This window comes from Neopsephotus bourkii, unplaced genomic scaffold, assembly GCF_033783945.1.
Source record: "Neopsephotus bourkii isolate Nb327-2 ecotype Australia unplaced genomic scaffold, CSIRO-AGI_Nbou_v1 NB_335, whole genome shotgun sequence".
In the NCBI taxonomy this organism is placed as follows: domain Eukaryota; kingdom Metazoa; phylum Chordata; class Aves; order Psittaciformes; family Psittacidae; genus Neopsephotus; species Neopsephotus bourkii.
The window spans coordinates 1,678,176-1,692,014 of NW_026900841.1; the positions used below are offsets into that span (position 1 = coordinate 1,678,176).

Genomic DNA, 13,839 nt, shown 5'->3' on the forward strand with positions numbered 1-13,839 from the left:
CAGCTGTAAAGGTGTTTCACTTTCCATCATTGGAGCTAGAAATGACCACAGAAGAAAACAGGATGGGGAGAAGTAATCTACGGGTGAAAGAATTAGGTTATAGGCTAGAAATAATCTATCGGTTGTAACAGTGTTTAGCTACCTCACTTAGCATATTTGTAATGACAGCTTTTTCTTTGTGTTTAGTTATTTATGGCAGGGCTCTGCCCTGGAGCAGCATTCTTACAGGGCTGTGTTGTCATGCCATGGATATCAATGCAAATGCAAGAAGACTTCTGTGTCTCTGTAAATAAGCACCCAAAGCTTGGCAAGATGTTTCCCAACAGGCTTCTGAAAAGATTGCAAGATATTTACTTCTGAAGGTTTCTAATAATCGCAGGGGTTAGTATCTTCTCTTTCTGTTCAGGTTGTCATGTTTGTGCCACTTCCGTAATGATGTGGTGCAATGTTTGTATTGAATTACCTTCATTAATTGGCATCTCCTATGACTACTTTTTCACGAAGTTCTCTCTAAATCAGATGCTGGAAGTGCTCTGGTATGTGCTTCCTGTCTCCCATTAAAGGATCAGTAATGGCTGAAGCAGAGCATTCTGGAATCAAACAGAACAATAAACAATCAAGGTGCTTATCGGATAAATATTATGATGTTCTGTCATGTGGGGTTGCTATGATCAATAAACAGATTGTGTTGATCTTGCTGGGACTGGAGTCCTTTCATATCTCAAGTCTGTCAGGCAAGTCAGAAGTCATCAGGCAGGTCCAGGGTGATGGCACACATACAAGGCCAGGCTGGGACATCAGCCCATGATGATTGAATCAACTGAATCTCTTGACCATAGACTTCACAACACATCAGGAGGCCTTCACCACCCTGGTAAATGTACTCATGCCACAGCACTATTCATTTTTAATTGTCCCTGCATGAGCAAACCAGCCTCAGTCCTACGCCTACATGTGTGAAGGATGCTGGTAAGTGTCCTCGTTTCAGCTAGTAGCTGGTGCAGTGCTGTGGTTTGGCTTTAGTCTGAGAACAATGCTGGTAATACAGTGCTGGTAACACAATGATGTTCTAGTTGTTACTCTAAATCAAGGACTTTTCAGTCTCATGTTCTGCCAGTGAGGAGGAGCACAAGGAGCTGGGAGGAAGCAGAGACAGGACACCTGCCCTGAACTGGCCAAAGGTATTCCATACTATAGCTCTGCTGTGGTGAGACCTCCCCTGCAGTCCTGTGTCCAGCTCTGGAGTCCTCAGCTCAGGAAAGACATGGACCTGTTGGAGAGGGTCCAGAGAAGGTACACAGAAATGTTCAGAGGGCTGGAGCACCTCTGCTATGGAGACAGGCTTAAGAGTTGGGGTTGGTCAGTGTGGAGAAGACTCCAGGGAGACCTTGTTGTGGCCTTTCAGTACTTGAAAGGGGCCTATGAGAAAGATGAGGAGAGATGTTTTAGCAGGCCTGTTGCAACAAGATGAAGCGTGATGGTTTTAAGCTAAAAGAGGAGAGATTCAGCCTGGATGTGAGGAAAAAATCCTTTACGATGAGGCTGGTAAAACACTGGCACAGGTTGCCCAGAGAGGTGGTGGATGCCCCATCCCTGGAGGCATTCAAGGCCAGGCTGGATGTGGTTCTGAGCAACCTGACCTAGGGCAAGGTGTCCCTACTCATTGCAGGGAGTTGGAATAGATGAGCTTTGAAGGCCCCTTCCAATCCAAACTATTCTATGCTTCTGTGATTCTATGCCCAATATATAAACTAGGGTGAGTTACCCAGAAAGGACTGGTCACTCGCTGGGGACTGGCTGGGCATTGGTCAGCAGGTGTTGAAGAGTTGTATTGTGCATCATTTGGGGTTTTGGGGGGGGAGGGAGGTTATTCCTTTCTCTCCCTCTCTTTTTTCATGTTATCTTATCTTGCTGTGTTGCTGTTAGAGTACTGTTATATTCTATTATTATATTTTAGTTTTATTTCAATTATTAAACTGTTCTTATCTCAGCCCATGGGTTTTACCTTTTACTGATTCTTCTCCCCATGCTACAGTGGGGCTATGGGAGGATGGGGTGAGAGAGCAACTGCATGGTACTTAGTAGATGGCTGGGCTTAAGCCACAGAATTCAGCCACTTTATTACTGTCCTTCCAGATGTGCTAATGCAAAGCCATTCTTGCTTGCTTATGGCACACAAGGCTAAAAGGGCTTGAAATCATAACAAATCCTGTTCAAAATACACTAGTTGCACCATGTTTGCTGACCTATGATTTTCTACCATCATCATGGTCAATGCAAGAAAAGGCAGTACACACATGAACTGTGAAGCATGTAGTCCAGCTCCAGTCTGTGTCCACACTGGAGAGGCGGTAAGCACATCTACTACAGTGGCCTTGCTGCTTGAGGGTTATGCTTTGGTGTCTGTTTTAAGCAACATACTGGCCTACACTGTTACTTAGAAACTCACTTGTACCAGGGTTAACCTAGGATAAAGTTTAATCGACTTATGTCATATAGTGTACTCCCTTTACATTTTTTTTTGGTCCTTAACAGCAAGCGCGACAACAGTTTCAGCATTCACCAGCATCGCTGAGTAGTTTTATTCAGTTGAGGACATGTTGCTTTCTTATTCCAGAAACCATAAGCAATTTCTGTGTTCTTCCCTATGTTATTTCCAAATTTGCTTTTGAGATTGCTTGGAAGAGAGAGCCAGTAACTGGGTTTTGAGGCTTGTATTTTTGTTTAGCAGTACCTATCTCCCATACTCTTCACAAGCCTATGTCAGTCTCCATTCCTGACCCTGGACTATGTTGCATGGACAGGTTACCACTCCCTGAAGGTCTCAAATATATAAATATAAATAAATATATTCTCAAATATATTTATAAATATAGTCTCAAATTATATGTATATATAAATATAAAAATTAAAACAACCCCAAGGGCACTATGATAAAATTTTGTATTTATTTATTGAGCAAGTTTGCTGAAGTTGGGTCAGGTGATGAACAAAACCAACTCTTTCAGCTTTAGCAGGCTCTTCAAAGCCAATTGTACAATGAAGAGAGATCAGAGAAGAAATACAAGAACTCCAGGGTTGTTCTGGGGGTCTTCTGAACAAAGAAACAGGGGAAGAGTAACATGGGACAAAGCACTGGTGACCACATCTCAGCTATTTCACAACCAACCTCAAGGCACATTTATGCTTTGCTAATTCAGTTTCATTACTGCAAATAAACATTGCCTAAACAATTCTAGCAAGGTGTTGTAAAAAGAATACACTGTTTCATCAAGCTTCACTGTCTAAGTCTACCAGGAGTAAAACCCCTACTACACGTGTAATCAGAGATGCTGGAGATACCCCAGCCCAGCTGGGGGCTTTAAACTAGGAAAGGTACAACCAGATTAGGACTCTTTCTCATTAGGTTCTTTAACTTGAGCAAGGTTCTCCAAGGTTACTGCAAGGGAAACCTGCTTATCTGAAAGGAATTACATAAGATTTGATGTTCCTTGTTGCTAAAATCAGAGAGATAGTCTCTCCCCCAGTTCTGATGATAGCTAGTTAAGCATCTCCCTGCTTCTGCCTGGCTTACCCTTGTGCTTGGCAAGAGGCAATGGATAGAAGGTTCTGAACGCATGTGTGAAAGTGCTGATTGGTACAGTCTACTTGGTTAGAAAGCTAAATAAAATACCTTTCTGTTTCTAACCAGCATTCTGGGCATACAGATAGGAGACTTAAACATGCATGAGAACGCTGGGAGAAACACCAGAGCAGGGGTTAGAGGAATGGTATGCACTGATAGCCAAGCACATGATTAACACCAGTAAAACTGAGGAAGGTGTTGTTTGCACTGTGATGTGCCACAGAGAAGGTGACTCATCAGCAGAAGACCTGCATCTGTTAACAGGGCAGCAGTGGGAATACAGCTGCCCCTATATGCTATAGGCCCCCTGTAGCTGACCTTTCATGGGTTGTTTCTCTTGTTGTTATCCCAACAGCAGGGTGTGTTACAGTCTTATGATAACAAAAAAGTGAGACAGCCAGCAGCAACATTGCCTTATATTTATGACATGAAGTAAACGAGAGGCAGAAGCAATATGTCGTGTCATAGTAACTTCTGACTCCTACAGCACCTTAAAGGCCAAGATAACTAGTACTCCATGGAAGTAGAAGACAGAAGACTTGACAGTGGATGAAGTAAAAGGTGAGGCCTGTCCTGATGCTAGAGTAGGAGTACACAAGCTGGGTAAGGGTTTCTCCATCCACAGGGTGTTTTCTAACTCCTCCTGGGACGCATGGTGGAATTGCTCTCTACACAACCTGTAAAGTCCATCTTATGTAGAAAGATTTTTGCACTCGTGGGAGTGGGAGGACATTTGCAATAGCCTAAAGTAGGCACAAGGCCAGAAGTAAGGTAAGGAAACAGTGAAGGCTCAGGCCACAGCTGCTGTCAGGAAGATAGCACCCACACACAGCCTCTCTGCGTCACCAGTTGTGGCACTGACAGAAAATTACAGTCTGGTGGATGGAGTAACACATGCTTGATCTGGGCTGTGTTCCACAGCTCACATACTGCTCATAGACTATGGCTGGTATGAATACTAGAAGTCAGCCTAATCCATAACCAGGAAACATATACTCAACCAAAGCACCTGATAGCCAACCGAAGGCTTAGTCTTTTAGGTGGCTACCAAGCACCTACAGAAAGGCGTAGGTTGTAAGGTCGTGGGCTGGAGGTGGAGAATGGGCACCTTTGCTCTGTGAAATACCTACCACTTCACCCAAATGGAATCATTACACAGGCTCTGCTGTCCATCAGCAAGAACCTATACCTGGTACTTGTCCAGACAACGTTGCAGAGGTTTTTGCAAGTTCTCAGTTGCAAACACACTACCACTTACTTGGGCATAAGGGCTATGGGACATCGCATGAGCCACTCTCACTCCTGAAGAGTGCATGCACCATGCACCCATGCAGGAAGCCAGTGAAGGAACAGCAGGAACCTGTCCTTGCTGTGTTGTCCTTGTTTCAGCTGGGAGAGTTAATCCTCTCCCCAGCAGCTGGTACAGTGCTGTATTTTGGCTTTAGTCTGAGAATAATGCTGATATCCTAATGCCATTGAGCCACTGAGGGGCAGAACCCATTTGTATTTCTGGAATGACAGGAGGATCTCAACAGGGCTTGTACTGCATGGTACTTAGTTGCCAGCTGGGTTTAAGCCATGACATGTCTATGGAGAGGTTAACATACCCCTGAGGCCTTGTGAAGCTGATAGAGTCCAAGTCCTTTAATTTCCCCAGGAGCTCTCATCATAGAAGAGGCATTCCCAAAGAACCTCTTGGAGTTAGGAAATGATCCATTAGATAGAAAACCTCTTGATATTTTTCTACTGTGGATACCATGAGCTTAAGGTGCAATTCCATAGCTGAAATTCCTTGCTGCACCACTCCTCTGCTTTTGGAAACATAATCCTTTGCAAGCAGGAAAGTCATGACCACATGGACAAGCAGAGGAAGTTATCAAAGATATGACCAGCACACACATCACTTAATTGGAGGACACATGATGTGGTCCAGCGTGGTGTCAGGGATCTGACACAACGTTCTGGCTTTAATAGTGGTGGTGATAGAGCCACCACCATTCACACCACCAGCCGGAGCAGTGACAACAGTGGGCTCTGCCGGGTAATGTATTTTCCTTTGCGTAATTCAGGTTTGCATTGGAGCTATCCTGAGGGTGTAAAAGCATTGATTGCTCGTTCTTGGTAACTTGCCTCTTGGCAATACCATAGAGAGGGTTACTGGGAATATTTCAGTATGATATGTCTCACGGTGTGACAGACACATAAGGAGGAGAAAGAAGGGAGGTAGAGAGCAACCAGATGACTGGTGAGATGATTTGCAACTCATGCTACTGGGTTGGAGTTAAACTCAAACTTTTAAGAGCCTGTCAAAGGATTAAAAATTATATCTAATATGAAGTATGTGTATTAAAAATAGATCTCTGCTTGGTAAAAAAGTCTCTAAGGTAATCAAAATGGTTTCTGCAATGGTTTTTTCCAAGCAACACTTACTTTATAAATAGCCTTTCTATGAGGCTCTACCAGTTGCAGTTTATAGGATCCATCTGTTCACAGTGGCTTCTGGGTGCAAAAGCTAAGCAATAGAGAAACAGCAAAAGCATAGACATAGTCATAGCCCAGCCAACCCAAATGTGTTCCTTCTATAGCCTAAACCTTTACTTTGAATTAATTAATTAATTAATTAATTAATTATTCGTTCATTCATTCATTTTGAATTAATTCCCCCTCCGTGACAATTGACCCGATGGCATTTTCTATCATTTCAGTTCTTGCATTATAAAGCTATTTCTCTACTTTTTACCATTAAAAATATAAAAATGGGTCTTGCCTAGTACCAGATCTAGTCTGTACGGAGGAGTATGAAGAGCCTTGCATGGACTTTAATGGTAGTTGGAATTGGGAATCCATTCTGCTTCCAGACCAGACCATGATATATGGTCTTCAGGTATATAAGGAACCTAATCCATCATAACCAAGTGGAAACAGACATTCATAACAATGTTAAATAGCTACAGCAACAGCAATAGCAATGGCAACAGCAATAGTAATAGTAATACTTTACAGAGGCACAAGATGTGGCTGTTGATTGCAATCCTGGTTTTGACACAAGCACCCGTGAACTCAGAAGATGCCATCGAGCAGAAAAAGGTCATAAATCCTGAGACTTTCATGAATGTTGTAAGTCAGGAGAACAGCTTGGGGATGTTTATCTGGGGGAGAGAGGGATAGAGGGGATGCATGTGGAGGAGGTTTGGCTTATCATGTGTGCTTGTTTTCTGGAGCGGTGCAGTCTGATGTTGCCTCCATACCATCATTAGCAAGCCCTGCTTCCTGAAGGAGCCCTGTTCCTCCCAGCACTATGAAGTGCAATTACCAGCAGGTCAGTTAGAGAAGGGGTAAACCCAGCCTGGATTTGATCAGACACCTTCCTGGAGGGTCTTAAGTTGAGCAAGGCTTCTCTCTTTCAGCTGCAGCAAGCAGCTCTGGGCCATGTCCAGGTGGGTTCTGCCAACTGTCTGACAAAGCAAGCACATGGCGATATGTAGGCAGGACCACAGCTGGACTTCACCAGACTGAAACTTCCTAATCTGTAGGAGTTTTCATCATAAATAAAGCTCAGCCAAAGCCTCAGGAACCATAAGACAAATCCTATGGGGTTTGTCCTATTGCCCTTCCAGTCAGCCCAGCTCAGCAGGTTCGATATGCCCTGCTATCTTATCTGCCCCACGCATCAGCTCAGTGTGACAGGACATGTCAGCTGTCAGTAAATCCTTTTCGTTTTAATCTCTGGGTTTGGAAACTTCTCAAATGCATTTCTTGCTGCATGCTGCTGGGGAGCCCTGCTGCCACTCACCCCCTCCTGCTCACAGCTCACAGCTGAGCATTTCCTCTTCCCTTTAGCATCTCATGGAGCATTGTATGGAGAAGAGAAGCCTCAGGGGGACCTTATAACTCTCTACAACTACCTGAAAGGAGGATGGAGCCAGGAGGGAGCTGGTCTCCGCTCCCAAGGAACAAGGGATGGGGCAAGAGGAAGCAGCCTTAAGCTATGCCAGGGGAGGTTCAGCTTCCTACCGGTGTTTTTCTTTCCCCAGAGCCAAATCATATGCCACAGAGGGTACCCCAGTGAGGAGTATGAAGTCCTGACTCGTGATGGCTACTACGTCAGCCTTAACAGGATCCCTTATGGAAGAGCAAATCCTAGGAACAGAGGTATGTCTCTATTTCACAAGGAAGGCAGAAAAAAAAACCCCAAACAGACTTAACATAACAAGCAGGTGACAGGATGAGCCTGAGCAGCCATGGGAGCATTTATTGTGACAGCAAAAACACCAAATGTGCAGCACTTCTCAGATTTACAGTCACACTCCTAGCAGCCAGCACAGGAGAGTGTGGCTGCACCACAGCAACTGCCTGTCACGTACAGCAGAGACCTGAGCCTCAAAAAGGTCCAGAGGGTGCAGACGTATCTGAAGAGATATATCTGCATTCAATTTCCCCCCCATAAATCTGTGCCTCTGGGGTTTGAACAATCTCAGGAATGAGCCTGTACATTTGAGCTTTCACACGGCTGTGCGTAGTGTCCACTGTACTAAGCTTGTGGGGGTGAGCTTGTGGGGTCTGAAGGGTTTAGGAGGGACATCTGCAACTCTCCAGCCTGAGACAAGGGCAACCACCACAAGGTAACTATGGCCAGGATTGCTTCACCAGGAGGTGTCATTCAAATGCACATTATATGTTCTCTGGCAGTGTGAGAAAGAGGAGTTATTGGCCTGAATTTGGGGTGAATAAGCAGGGTAATTCTGGTTCAGTGCAATGTGCTGTTTCTCTCATATCCAGAGCCCAAGTCAGTTGTGTTTCTCCAGCACGGCTTACTCGGAGAAGGCAGCCACTGGGTGGAAAACCTATCCAACAACAGCCTTGGCTTCATACTTGCAGACTCTGGCTATGATGTCTGGCTGGGAAACAGCCGAGGGACGAGCTGGTCCCAGCGACACCAGCACCTTTCTGCTGACCAGGCTGAGTTCTGGGATTTCAGGTGGGCTGGAGTGGATCACAACAGCACAGCCAGTTCCTCTGCCTGTCACTAACCTCCAGGCAGAGGTGGGTGCCTCCGAGCAGGCAAGTCAGAGCACCTCATCTCCAGTATGGCCTCCCCCAGCATTTCCAGTGATGTGCCAGGGATTTGGAGGTACCTGTGCAGACCTGCCTGCTGACAGGGTGCCAGCAGCTCCCTGCAGGACATCCATGAGGACATCCGTCCTGCAGAGACAACAGTCCTATTCTGGGGCCTCTGTGGGGACTTCCCTTGCCAAAACCCCCAGCAAGGGGTCCAGAAGTGTCTTTGCCACCTACGTTTTTCCTAGATGTTGCCCACATAAACCTTGTTTCCAAGAATGGCTTTTTAGACTGCTACTGCCTCTCCAGAACTGATCTTCAGAGCAGTCCTGAACTTCCCAAGCTCATAAACATGCTTCCAGTAAAAAAAGCCTGATAAAATAGGTCTGTGCTTCACCTCATCACGCTAAAAAGCACGTGGGCAGTAACCAGTGCTCCATTCGCTGCTGAGAAAGACCATCTCTGGGAGCAGAGCTGGTGCTGTAACCCTGACAAGAGGCAGCTCTGGGGCTGCAGACCTCATGAACAGCTGGCCAAGCTCTGCACAGCTGCTTCACTGATAACTATGGCTATGGGAGGACTAAGCCCTTTCAGGGAAGGATGAGGCCATTGCAGGAGGGATACATTCAGTCCCTGGGCAGTTTCACCCAGCACAGGGCTCTCCTGCCTCATAGAATTTTCTCCTGGTAAATCAGTTTCAGTATAGAAGCAATTCAAGACAGCCAAAATTCACAGGGAACTTTGCCCTCTTGGTGTTACCTTATAACCAGTGAACTGCTCCTGTGTTGCAGCTTTCATGAGATGGCAATGTACGACCTCCCAGCCATGATCAACTTCATCCTGCAGAAGACTGGACAGCAGCAGATCTATTACATTGGCTACTCCCAGGGCTGCACGATCGGTGTGTTAGAACTGCCTGCACCACCTTGAAAACACTCAGTTTGGTGTTTGTAAGCAGGAAGCAGAGAGGTCCAACCTTTGAGGACTGACAAACAGGCAGACAGAACGTCTCTTGCAGTGAGGCACACAAGCCACGCTTTTCATATCAGACATCTAGGAGGACCAGCTTGCTCCTAAGGCAGTCAGAAAGCTCCTGGTGATCTCAATAAGTTCCTTGCTGTGACCATAATTCAACCTAGAAAACCGAATTGCAGAATCCTGCATCAAAACCAAAGGTGTTTTGCATGGATGTCACAGCTTTTACTTTCCAATGAAATGCATTGTGCTTCTTTTCACCTGGGCCATCAGGGGTATGAGATAACCTGTGATGATGACACCCTTTAGCAGGGGTTGATGGAAGGTGACAGCACTGTTCCCTTCACCTGGTGAATGGGGCAGGACTTCCCATCAGTAGCAATCGTTGAAGTGCCTCATCAGCCACTTCTAACTATAGGGATAAAGGCTTTGTCTCCTTCTGGACATCTCTAGCACTAATGCTAAGCTGAAAGGTGGGAAGAGATCCCACCTTTCTAATTGGGTATAATGCCAGCTGAACAGGTCTGGGCAAGCAAACTCAGATTAAGCACCTGAAGAAAGATGAAACCATTCTTAGGTTGTTTTTCTGTTTCCTCAGCGTTCATTGCCTTTTCATCCATGCCAGAACTGGCTCAGAAAATCAAACTGCTTTTTGCCCTGGCTCCAGTAGTGACAATCAAACATGCCAGAAGTCCCATCATGAAACTGTCCTTCCTCCTAGACAGGCAATTCAAGACGTTCCAGGTAGGGGATTGCTCCATGCTCTCCTCTCCCAAACACGCCAGTGCTAGAAAAGGGATTGTGCCCAGATACAGCCCCTGGGGCTACCTGACACAGCGGGAAACAGTGAATTCCTGCTGATGTATAGGCATAGACACGATTCATCAGGTGCAGATGCACCCTGCACGGTCACTTTGTTGAATGCACATCTCTGCAGGATCTCAAGGTATTGAAGCTGGTCTTTCTGTGGGGGTTCTTGTTGAATTCATGGACAGACCACCTAGGAAAGAGCAGCTTTACTGTGCTGATGTTAACGACAAACGAACCAGCACCTGGGGGGAAGAAGTGAGTCCCAAGTACTGATTTCCCTGGTGCCGTTCAGTCAGCATTGACTCTGTACTGAGCTGTGCACACCGCCGCGGGGTGGGGGCAAAGGAGAAGCGGGGCTGACCCATGTGAGGGCCACACATCCCCTCCCCACCCAGCTCAGGGGACAGCGGCTGGTGGCACATCGGGGGGGGGGCTGCAATTTGAGGACTAGACTCAAGGAAGGGAAGCGCCAGACACCAGCCTTGCTCTTTGCTACTGCAGCTCCTGCTTGGCAGAACGGATGCCTCGCTGCGGGTGAGGAAGCTGTGGAGGTTTCTCCCCCAGCTCTGCAGGAACCCGCTGCTGCAGAAGCCTTGTGCCAACCTCCTCTTCCTGCTGGGTGGCTACAATGAGAAGAACTTCAACATGGTGAGTGCAAGTGCTCCACGTGGGGATGAGAGAGCCGGAGCCCTGGGCTGCACTGCTTGGGAGCAGCACCCACTGCCACTGAGAGCAGCTGTACATCCCACCAGCACCACTGGGTGCAGCTCCTGCTCCTGCCCACCCTGCTGAAGGAGCATCTGGGTGACCACAAGTAGTCACTATGGTCTTGAGCACAGTCCCTGAGCCCAGAGGAGGTATCTCCAGGAGCCAGAGGATACCTCATCCTTCACCATTCTCCTGGAGCTGTCTGAGAGCAATGGGGTTTTAATGAAGATTATATTCCTGGCCCATATCTCTAGGCAGCTTGACTCAGCAGTGGCTGTTTTGGGAAATGCATCATCTGGCAGCTGCCATCCTTGCTCCTATCCATTGGAAAGCAATCATAGAATCACAGAATCAACCAGGCTGGAAAAGCCCTTTAAGCTCATCCAGCCCAAGCACTCCCCAGCACTGCCAAGGCCACCACTAACCCATGGCACTGAGGCCTCATCTCCACAGTGTGTGAACACTTGCAGGGACGGTGACTCCAGCCCTGCCCTGGGCAGCCTGTTCCAATGCCTGAGCACCCTCGGGGGCAGGAATTGTTCCTCAGTTCCATCTAAACCTGCCCTGGTGCAGCTTGGGGCCGTTTCCTCTTGTCCCATCCCTTGTCCCTTGGGAGCAGAGCCCAGCCCCTCCTGGCTCCATCCTCCTGTCAGGCAGTTGTAGGGAGCGATCAGGTCCCCCCTGAGCCTTCTCTTCTCCGACTGAACCCCCCAGGTCCCTCAGCCATTCTTCACCATACTTGTGCTCTAGTCTATGATATTTTGAATGTGTTTCCTTGCAGACACGGCTGGATGTGTACACATCCCACTATCCGGATAGGACATCTGTCAAAACCGTGATACACTGGGCCCAGGTAGGTTCCTAGCATAGAAGCAACCCTTACAATAGTTGGGACTGATGCAGTACTCACACAAAGGCACTCCCTGGCCTCCCACTGCAGACCTACCCTCTCCTTACAGGTGATGAAATCAGGAGAATTCAAAGCCTTTGACTATGGCAGTGAAAACTCAGCTGTGTACCACCAGGTAGGAGGCTGCACCAGCAGTGATAGTGGCTGGAGGTGCCAGGGCTCTGTGGTGTGGGGACATGTTGGCTTTAGGGGTTGATCACAGCAGCAGCAGTTCCTCAAAGCCCCCCGTGTCCCTCCAGGAGACACCACCCTTGTACCATGTAGAGGAGATGCCTGTGCCCACCGCAGTGTGGTCGGGAGGAGAGGACTGGGCAGCTGACTGGAGAGACGTCCGCCTGCTACTGCCCCGCATCACCCACCTTGTCACCTACGGCCACATCCCCGACTGGAACCACTGGGACTTTGTCTGGGGCTTGGATGCCCCCGAACGCCTCTACAGCAGCATTCTGGAGTTGATGGAGGGGTCTCAGTAGAGTGGTGGGTCCCCAGGGAGATGCCAGTGGCCTGGCCCCTCTCCCTCAACTGGGACACTCCATGCTGTCCCCTCCTTACTCCTGGGCTGACACAGTTGTGGTGATGGTGCTTCCCACACAGCCCTTGGTCATCAGGGTTTGTCCTCCTCGCTTGGGAGCTCCTCATGAACCAGTGACGCTGCGCAGGCAGGGCAGCACCCGGGCCAACCGAGGCATCAGGGCAGGCAGGAGCCACCAGTCAGGCAGCCCTGCTGGAAAGGTGATGCTGGAGCCACATCCTGGGCTGTGCAAGGGGGATGTGGGGACCCTGCTGTGACCCCAGTGGGTTGGAGATTAGAGCATCCAACCCACAAGGAATGGGAAGGAGCTGGGATTGTTGGGCCTGGCCATGGGGAGGTGGGGGGGTGTCTGAGTCCAGCCCCCAGTCACAGCACAGGAAAGGATGGAGGGGATGAATGGATGTATGGCCATGACTCCCCTATGAAGCTGTCACCAGGCTGGTGTCCTGCTGCAGTGCGCATCCCCTTCCATGTGGTCCCACCTCACTACTTGCTGGAAAACAAGAGGTGGGGAAAATACCTCCTAAATAAAGAATCATCAGGATTGAGGGAACTCTGAAGATCATCCAGTGCAATCCCCTGGCAAGGCAGGGCCACCCAGAGCAGGCCACACAGCAATGTGTCCAGATGGGTTTGGAGTGTCTCCAGAAAGGGAGATTCACAACCTCTCTGGGAAGCCTGTTCCAGTGCTCTGCCACCCTCAACAGAAAGTTCTTCCTTGTGTTGTGGTGGAAGTTGTGTTTCAGCTTATGGCCATTGCTCCTTGTCCTGTTGCTGGGCACCACTGCCAAGAGCCTGGCACCATCCCCCTGGCACCCACCTTTGAGATACTGATCTGCATTGGTGTGACCCCCTCTCAGTCTGCTCTTCCCCAGACTAACCAAGCCCAGCTCCCACAGTCTCTCCTCACAAGTGATGCCCCAGAACCCTGATCATCTTTGTGGCCTCTTGTCTGTCTTGTACTGAGAAGCCCAGACCTGGACACAGTGCTCCAGATGTGGCCTCACCAGAGTCATCAGAGGGGGAGGATCCTGTCCCTCTATCTGTTGCAATACTCCTGCCTATACCCCCCAAGATACTCTTGTCCCTCCTGGCTTAAGGGCACACTTCTGACTACACCACTGATCACAATCTTCTGAGCTCTGCCCTTCACAGAATCACAACGTGGTTTGTGTTGGAAGGGACCTTAAAGCTCATCCGTTCCCAAACCCCTGCCACGGG

At 48.2% G+C, this 13,839-nt stretch overlaps 1 protein-coding gene across 1 annotated transcript; it reads left to right on the top strand.

The window, feature by feature from the left end:
• The first annotated feature begins 6,000 nt into the window (after positions 1–6,000).
• On the top strand, positions 6,001–13,334 carry LOC133209412 (putative lysosomal acid lipase/cholesteryl ester hydrolase). Its single transcript, XM_061348081.1, has 9 exons — positions 6,001–6,742; positions 7,660–7,777; positions 8,405–8,603; positions 9,475–9,584; positions 10,257–10,402; positions 10,970–11,116; positions 11,958–12,029; positions 12,136–12,201; positions 12,326–13,334. Exons 1-9 carry the CDS (start codon positions 6,563–6,565, stop codon positions 12,557–12,559), a joined length of 1,272 nt encoding a protein of 423 aa, XP_061204065.1. The 5' UTR covers positions 6,001–6,562; the 3' UTR covers positions 12,560–13,334.
• The last annotated feature ends 505 nt before the right edge of the window (positions 13,335–13,839 follow it).

What these genes read in the sequence shown, in the direction of transcription:
- LOC133209412 (XM_061348081.1), top strand. Translation starts at nt 6,563, where the DNA reads ATGTTAAATAGCTACAGCAACAGCAATAGCAATGGCAACAGCAATAGT. An exon ending in CTGAGACTTTCATGAATGTT is followed by an intron (nt 6,743 to 7,659) that starts GTAAGTCAGGAG and finishes TTCTTTCCCCAG; the next exon opens with AGCCAAATCATATGCCACAG. An exon ending in GCTGAGTTCTGGGATTTCAG is followed by an intron (nt 8,604 to 9,474) that starts GTGGGCTGGAGT and finishes CCTGTGTTGCAG; the next exon opens with CTTTCATGAGATGGCAATGT.